The 9,738-nt window shown below is 34.1% G+C and overlaps 1 protein-coding gene across 1 annotated transcript in view; it reads right to left on the bottom strand.

The window, feature by feature from the left end:
- Positions 1-9,738, bottom strand: part of LOC106471376 (N-acetylated-alpha-linked acidic dipeptidase 2-like) — a gene marked incomplete at its 5' end in the record, with an annotated part of 65,245 nt that overhangs the window by 19,064 nt on the left and 36,443 nt on the right. The window contains one exon of the mRNA XM_013931973.2: positions 5,111-5,192. Within this exon, the coding sequence (XP_013787427.1) occupies positions 5,111-5,192 (82 nt within the window). The remainder of the gene's footprint in view (positions 1-5,110; positions 5,193-9,738) is intronic.

Below are 9,738 nucleotides of genomic sequence, written 5' to 3'. Positions count from 1 at the left end.
TAAGAGATGGAAAGGTTAAGGTTGTTTAAGGAATGATAAAGTACTACCTAAAGCAGGAGATGGAAATGCAGTTGACAGAACGTGATTAGAAGGCCCGTTAAACATGTGATAATTCACAACATATTGAACAATGGCTGCTATGACCCTGACAGTTAATTGGCCTCCAAAAGCCACAGAAAAATGAGGCCTATGTGTGAACAATGTCCCACACTCAGGACTGATTATAAATCACCATCATTTGAGAAGTCATGATAAAATATTAAAGCTTTTGAAGTAAAAATGTAAGAAAATGAAATTATTATTAATGATGCAAATCTCATTAAATTGGACATAGATGAGAAATGTAAACATCTCTGGTAAATACAGTGCTGAGGAGAAGAATAAAGTTTCATGTAGGGAGAATAATTGCATATGGAGGTGTGTCACACTCCTATTGGCAGAAGGTTTTGTTGCATGATGACATTGTCATGCACTAGTGTAAATTCCTGTGGTTTCAAGTGAGATTAGGTGGGAATTTTCACAAGGCCGATAACTTTCAAATCTCTGGCAGAAAGCATGGAAGAGCTGAGGAAAATAGCCATTCTGTGTGTAGGTGGGTATTCATTTCAGAACATTCTTTTGAAAGTTCATCTGAGCAACAAAGAGAAAAAAAATTGAATGAAACATTAATGGAGAGTTGTACTGATAGAAAGATCAAACTTTTAGAAATCAGGACAAAAGAGATGTATCAGCCCAGAAATTGAAACAGATCATGTGAAAGAATAAAATAATGATTTTCTCTCTAAGACATTTGTCACACAGTCAAAAATGCTTCTCTTCATTAATACAACAAAATATGGGAATAAACAATCTAATGGTTAGAGAATGATAATGAACAGTATATTATAGCAGTAAACTGAAGAACAAACAAGGTATATGACAAGGTATTTGTACAAAAACACATAAAAGATCTTTAGAGTTTTGTATAAATTATGACAGAAAAGGAAGTTTGGCACTGCCATGGCTCAACAACCAAGCTTCTATATGGGAGAGGAGGTCATACAGTAAAGACAGATAACAACTATACTGAGGAATATAGTTACAGGGAAAGAAAGTATCAGAGAGGATGGGAAACAGAAAGCTTGTCAGAAGCTTCATGATAATTCACAGATTGTCAGAAAAAGCATAAAAGATCATACAGATAACAAGAACCATTCTAGATGAGAAACTTTATAAGCTCGTTAATCGTGCATATGACAAAGTATCATGAGCAAGTATGTCCCCCAAACAAACAAATAAAAAAAATGGTAAATGACTGACAATGTAAGATAACAATACAGATAATTAGTTCAAAACAAAACAAAAGAACTAGGGTAAGACAACATGAACAACAACAACAAAGAAAAAAATCAAGTATTTCACAGGACCCTCAGACTACATTCTACATAAAATAAAGTCTAAGCAGAAGAATATGTTCTATCCAAGTCCCTTCACATCTGACAAACATATTTATCAAAAAAAGTCTCCATCAAGAAGATCATTATAAGCAAACAAAGCATTTTCTACTACAATAAAAATGTTTCCTGCTTGTTACAACTATGATTTTACATCAACCAAAACTGAGCAACAGAGAAGAGAACAGCAGAGAAAGAATAAAGGGAGACATTGTTTTCTTTCATACGAAATTTGTGACAAGCAGTGAAAAGAATAATAATACTTTAAAAAATGTAAGTGAACACAAGATGAATTAAAATTAATGAAAGAAAGTGTGAAAACATCAAATGTTGTAAGTGAAATACTGAAAATATACTCAACAGAGAATATATAACAAGATAATTAAAAGCTGTTAATTTTAGTGGAGTCAAAATAGGGATTTGTAACTTGAGAAAATAATGTAGACACTATTTCCAGCTTAGTTTGTTTACTTTTTTTAGAATCTCTAGTTGTAGGTTTGAAAATATAATCTTTGCATATTGATTCAACTTGTTTCTGTACTTTTTGATGATCCCTATTTCCTTTTTTAAATGAACAAATTTTAATTATTTTTTTTAAGTTTTTTTATGTCCATTTATGGAGAATAAACTTTAAATTCAGTTAAATGTTACATGTTTTTCAACAGTTTACTGCTGCATTGACTTTTTGCACCTAACTATTATTTACAGAGTCAGGTGGTTTTTTGTGAATGAGGTTTCGTGTAAACACGCGTTTAACAAGCAAAGTATGAAACTCAGTAGAAAAATCACCACTCACAAGAGTAGAAAAATCTACTGTTAGAAAACTCACTGAAATAGTCACAGAAAACCACATAAAGAACAGCGAACTCAAGAAACAATGAAGATCAGCAAACTTGAGAAATGATGAATCCTCAATGTGCAGTTTCAAATTAATGCACTATAAGTTGTACAAATTATTTTCCAATTAATGTGTATTAGTAAAACAATGCATTTTTTTCCATGGTGGAAAGTGAAGAACTAAGAGATTTTCTTTAGGATGAAAAATGAAGGCACTTGAATTAATTTTAAAACTACCCTATGACATACTCAATACTGCATTCATTACTATTGTCCAGGTTTCAGTAAAATATTTGTAGCTGGTTTTTTTGTAGTGGCTTGTAAAACTATAATAAATAATCAGTGGCAGATCCAGGATTTTGAAAATGGGGAGGTGCAATGATTCTGAACGTTAATGAGGAATTTTCGGGACTTCCCTGGTAAGGGTTAAATGGGTTATTTAGATTTGTTATAATGTTTGCTAGATGTTGTTGTTATTTCTTTTTTCATTTTTGTTGAATTTAATATGAAATTTCACTACATTCTTCCCTCCTCAAAGATCCAATGGAGGTGGGTGGGGATGGGGGTCAGCAAACCTGGCTTGTATTCACCCTTGACAATAATACGGCTGGAGATATGGTTATAAATATATACATTGTTTATCTTAATAAAATGAACCATTTCTGACTGGTATACAGTGCTTACATGGCTTCGAAGGGCTTATGTTGGGGTGGAAATCTCGACTTTCAAAAATCAACTTAAAAATAGGTCTACAGCCTTTGCAGGAGTTTGTTTAGTAGCAGTAAATAGATTTTAGTGCAGTATACATAGCCATTTTTGCTGTAGGCTTTGGTGCTTGAATGACTTTGAAAATAAACTTGGCCTGTAGAAATGAAAAAACTGATAAAATCTCCTCTTCTTTTTCAAGAATCAACATAAAAATAGTCATATGACCTATGCAGCAGTTTTTTACTAAGTTTCAATATAATATTCATAGCCAATTTTTCTATAGGCTTGTGAAAACGAATAATATGAATAGTAGTAATAATAATATAAAGAACAAATGGATTAATTTTGAATTTTGTCTAACAATTGGAAAATCAACTTTTTTCTCTTATCAATATTTTAGTAGCCTAACCTACTGAGATAGAGGATCTTGAACATTGTTTTATGAACAAGTCTGCTTTTAAGATGGTCTTTGTCCCTATGTTCTATTAGGACTTTTGTACAATTCTTGGGTGAACCCTACTATGAACCACAATCGTTCATGATAAATGAACATTACACAAACAACAAAGTTTGTAAAGAATAAGTGATGATGTGGATGTAACAACATTGGAAAAAGTCTGTAATGTAAAATAAGGTAATAAACCTTAAACATGAAAACATGATACTTCAGATAATGTATTTCATGTGTGAGTATCTAATAAAACTATCATTATGGTATAAAATAGTTCATCTTCGAAAAGACCAAATCAGTAGCAGTCAGCAACTCAACCCACTCAGCATTATAAACATACATAAATAAATATAACATATTTGAATCATACTTCACACATACACATAGTTCATCAATGCAAAATACAACTTCAATGTACTAGCTAAATAGACAATATTATTAATTATGCTGAAAGACAACGGAAGGCATCAAAACTTATTCATACATTCCATACCTTAGAGCTACAACCAAAGTATTACTAGTTTAGTTTTATAAAGTTAATAACTATTAAATAATGAAAGAATATCACTAAATACAAATTTATTTTTAAATGTTTGAAAGTTTTGAAATGTGAAAGTGCCATTCTCACCATTCCATTGACAGATTGACATGTATGAAAAAATATGGTCACATACAATGAAAATTTAACACTATCACCTATCTATGCCCAAATGGGTCACTAATGAGAAGTATAAGTTTCTTACAGCAAACACAAAACAAAACTTAAAAATAAATTATGTCTTTAAGATGACAAATGTCTTACAACTAGAGGTCAGCAACTTACATGGAATGTCTACAGCTCTTGGCTTTTTTCTTCACTACATTAACAGTGACAGCTTACAATGCATACCAATTCAATACTAGTTGCTTGCTGATCAGTGAAACTAAATCATGTGATGACTCTGCTACCACAGAACTTTGAATTTAACTTGGTCAGTTACACTTAAGAATTTGATGCTGTTTGTTTAGAAAGATAAGTGTACCACTTTCTAATATATTTTTTATTAAAGGCATGCACAATAAACACTACAAGACAAACATAAGAAAAGGAGCACTTTTTTGTTTGTAAGAGAGAGCAGATGATAGTTTTCATGCTATGTGTGTGTATGTCTATGGAAAAGTCATTAATTTTCCCTCAGTGTCTTTCATTACTCTGTCTGAAATACAATCATAATAAAATTAATTATGACAGCAAATATGGTCAGTGTCCCCAACAACGATTAGGAAGAAGATATTTTAATGATAATTTTCTTTTAGAGTTAAGCTGTACATAAGTAAAAATACATACAAGCTACTAAGTTGAAACTTCCATAAGTGGTCCATATGAAATCATCTCCCTAATTTTTGTATCAACAAGTAATATAAAAGGAAAGTGTTAATTAATATACGTGTCAAATACAAGTACATATCTAATGCTATTAGCACTGATGAATTTTGACACTGTCTACGAAAGATTCTTATCAAGTAAAGAATTATCAGTAGTTGTTGACATGCAAAACATACTTAGTGAGCTTGTTCAAATTTCAATGCTAAGTTTTGATACAAGTGCATCAAAAAGGGTTTAAGAACAAGCACACAAGGCATGTTATCCATATCAGCAACTTCTGTTATCTACATTATAAAAAAGAATAAGAGTACTTACTTGTCATTATCTACTGTATCAAAGTTATTATGAAAACTCATACAACTCTGGGAGAAACTGTCAAAAGCCTTTTCCAAAGGACCTATGAATGTACAGGTTACATAGTCTCTTCATCATTTCAATACATCTGTGAATTTTTAACATTACCTCAAAATTTAACTTTGAATATTTACTTTTAGCCTTTCAATTATAATGTGTAATTACAGCAAGTTTTTCATCATTTTTAATTATTTCAAAATATTCTTCTTCATTTTTCATTATTATAGTCTTTAATTTTTTTAACTTTGCACAAAAACATCAATATTGCCCCTTTTTTTGCTGTTTTTCATGCATGCTTTCTTTTGATATAAATATTATTTCACTCTTTGTACACAAACTTCTCAAGTCTTAATTTTTAAATATAACACTTATTATGTGTGGCATATCCATAATCAATATACTTTCTTTCTATTTCAATATACAAGAGATATCTAATATTGTTTGACAATGAAATGCTTTAGGTTTCCTTAATTCAGAAAAAAAAATGTTTATGACTAACTTTTCAACAATATTTATTTCCATAACACTAATAATTCAGTATTATAGGTAGTTCTAATCAAAAGATTAATATTAAGATTATTAATGGAAGCTTTTTTTTTGTAAACCATAATCATTTCTCCACTATGAAAAATAAAAAAAATTCTAATATTGTCCTTCCCTGGTAGGATTGTAGAGTAAACTTTATCATATTTACATATAGAATTCTTTAGCTAAATTTGGAAAGATACAATTCTTATCTTGATGCCAACTACAATGTATATTAAAATAAGAAACATTTCTAACCACATTCTTTACTGCACCTTGAATGCAGTATTAAAAAATAAAAAGATTCTAATTGAACCATTCAAAGCTCTAGTATGTCAGAAATCAACAATTTTTCATTTTCACAAGCCAGCATAAAGACTTTCCTTAAAAGCACATTTTATTATTATATATAAATATCCACTAATTTCAAACTTTCATTATAAATACAGCTAGTGCTAATAATAATCTAACCAAAAACACCTTAGGTGTGCAAAAAAAAGGTGCAGCCAAAACAACAAACTGAGCATGTGACTTAAAGAAATAAAATCAACATTGGCAGCCAAACCTATAGCTACACTTATAGCACTCATAAGAATTTTACAACAAACATTCATTCAATAGTTAGCCAGGCTGCATTTTTTGTTCAACTTGGGGCATGATGGTGGGTAAAACAAAATCTGCTGCCTAGCTAACTACTGAATGAATATTTGTTGTAAAATTATATCAATGCTGTAAGTGTAGCTATCAGTTCGGCTGCCAATTTTGATTTCATTCCTTTAAGTCACACACTCAATCCTTTTTTGGTCCCACCTTTTTTTTTTTCTTAGCTAAGGTGTTTTTGATTAGACATCACGAGTTTTTGTCAATATACACCAACAAACCACAGCAAGTAAGAAAGTGACACTCGATAGTAACCAACATTAGACTTTGGATCACAAACCTATTATTCAGAACAGAACTTTACTTTACAGAACCAACCTGATTCTTTAAAAGTTATAATCTTCCTCCACTAAAAATTTATTTCCAATAGGTACTTGCCTCCTCTTACATAAATAGCTATTCTTGTTTAGTGCTGCCCTCTATATGCAAAACGTTTTTATACATGCCACAAGCCTTCTATCTCCCCTTCAATAGAAATGACTGATTCCAATGTGTGTCTTATGCAAATCATCATGCGTCAAGCCTCCACTAATAACAGTGCGACATACTCTCAAGATGCATGTTTTCAGTGTGGAGGAAGAGTGGTAAGTGTGATAGGAGATAAGTACTTATCGGAAATACATTTTCAGTGTAGGAAAATTATAACTTCCAATACGGTATGTTACCTCTTCTCACATAAATAGCTAGAATCCCACATTGAATAGGTGGAGAGACCGGTGCGAGGGAAAGAAAGAAGCATCCGAAGGACACTCCTTAAGATGAGACAGTCATATTTTAAGATCTGAGTTGGGGAACCGCACCACTTCTGAACCACATATACTCTTCTCCCATCATAAAAAGATGTTGCATATATGGGTGGAAAACAGAGGAGCACATCCAACTGGGAGAGAACTATGACTAGAAAGTGATCCAAACCAAGCAATATTTATGGAACTCAATCCCAGAAATTATAAAAGTGGGTAAAATGAAAAAGATGTGCCCCTAGGTGTAGAGTGGCTAGGGCATGACAGATCATACATGACAAGTCAACTGCATCCAAAACCCATGCCACTGGGAACCGACATCCACACAGGGGTAGACGAAGATCATATCATCAGTAAGTGAACTACAATCCAAGACCTGACCACCAGGTACTGACATCCATGTGGATGTAGGAAAGAGGATCGTACCATCTTCACCTCAAGTTCATGACAATGGAGGGAATCTTGTACCTTCTGACTCATGAATGGGGCACATGTGAATATGATAAATTGATAGATCAATCCAGGAAACTGATCGGAACCACCCTAAGCACATTAACATCCTCAGAATAATAAACATCGAGGGATAGTGGAAGGGAAAGAACCGTAACAATATACAATTACTTCCACTGTGACTCACAACACTGATAGAGTATAAATGAGGGAGAAATACAGACATCTGTAATACATGTGTGAGGACTTATGCCGATTGGTTCTACTCTAAAACCTGGCCACTGGGAACCGACATCCATGTGAGGGTAGGATGATGGATCTTAGTCAAAGGGGTGAACTGCAATTTTGACGTCTCATTCCCATTTGTTTTTATGTTTCATATTGGAGGATATCACAGCAGATAACCAGCAGAGCACCTCCACCCTACTCTCAACTGAATCATTTCTATATTTTGTTCATATTTCATTAGCCCATTCATTAACCTCCATAGTCCACCACCCCAGTGGCTTGGAACTGGAAAGTGGTAAGGACCCTCAAACTCCACTAAAAGAAAATGGGGGTAAAATGTAGTGGAGAGTACGGAGGAACAACAACACCTGAGGCAGCTCAATGGGTGACCATGAAACCCTATTTTTAAAAGCAGACCAAACCGATTTACTTAATACAAGGCATGACAAGGATGGGCAAACTTATGAAGCAATTCTATCATGAGGATAAACCTACAATCAATCTTGTAGAACACCCCATCTCTGCAGTGTGTGTTGCATGGCCATGGAATTATAATATGCAAGTCGACGTGGCTTGACATTGTGGATTTGAACAGTTAAAGAATACCTGGTAAGGCACCACTCACCACAGAGCAGGATCCAAACAATGAACATTAATAAAAGGGAAGAGGGCCCCTGAAAAGGAAAAAATGAGAAAAAACTTACCCAGTCAAAGTCTCACCAAATTTTGATATTCTACAATGGCTAGAGGTGGAAGACATTAACCTGTAGAGGAAAAAAACCATGATCCGATGCAAATAGTGAGAGATGAATGTATCATGGGTAGTTCACATGTCTGATTGAAGAAATACCTCCAAAGGACAATGAAGATGAAATGCCAATGAAAAGGTAAGATGTAGAATTGGGTGAGAAGACACTCAGAACAAAGGAGACAGAGGAAAAGGTAATGGAGGAGGAAGTTGGAGTGGAGAGACTGTGGAAACTACAGCTGAGATGGCCAGGAAATAGCTATCAGAAGAACTGAACACATAGTGTCAAGGATGAATGAAATCACCAGGAGAAGAAAGAGAACAGGAGGATAGACAAATGTGTAGGTCTAATCCTGGTTGAAAACATCGATAGCAAGAGCAAGACGACGAAAGACTGGAGACCAAAGCCAAGGCAATTTGTGGTTAAGGGACATAGTAAAGGTGAGGAGTACCCCAGTGAAGTCAAAGCCACTGGAAAACAAAAGGATCGAAAGGCCATTCTATTGGATAAGTTTTATCAGGACAGGAATCAAATCCACAACAAGAGCAAAAACCACCCAGAACATGACATGCAATGATAAGAATATAGTGTGTGTAGGCCCAAAAAGAAGTTCCAACATATGAATAAAGAGGGATGGAGAACAGGTGCCACCCTGGTGGTTGAGATAAGCAACCACTGAAGAAAAGTTGGAATGGATCATTACCAGATGATTTCTGGCCAGATGGAGAAAATGAACCAAAACATGATCCACAGTGAGAAGCTCCAGGATGTTGATAAGATAAGACCTCTTGGCTACAGACAAAAAACCTCGAATCTTCCAGTTGACCAATCCACGTTGCCCATCCCTGAAGGAATGTGTCCATGAAATGTGGAAAACCAGATGAAAGGAAGAAGCAGGTTACCTGCCAACATGCAAGTCATATCTAACCACATAGGACGATCGATTACAAGGGTACGAGGAAGGGTAATAAGAGCTGACAAAGGATCCCTGTGAAATTCCAATGGTTGTGAAAAGCCCATGAAAGGGCCTGACCTGTAAGGCAAAGGCTACCATAGAAGATCACATCCCCAAAAGTGATATAACTTCATGTGCTTTAATCAAACTGAAAACCCATCAAACGAAGTCAAAGAGAAGAAAGGTGGGCCCAACTGAGGTGAGTGTAGAAAAAGAAAAACACCCAAATGGACAAGATATTGAATAGGTTGCAGTAAAGACTTCTCCAACTTCGATGAC

The sequence above is a fragment of the Limulus polyphemus genome, unplaced genomic scaffold (genome assembly GCF_000517525.1).
Source record: "Limulus polyphemus unplaced genomic scaffold, Limulus_polyphemus-2.1.2 Scaffold4580, whole genome shotgun sequence".
Taxonomy (NCBI): domain Eukaryota; kingdom Metazoa; phylum Arthropoda; class Merostomata; order Xiphosura; family Limulidae; genus Limulus; species Limulus polyphemus.
This window is presented reverse-complemented; position numbering and strand designations above follow the sequence as displayed.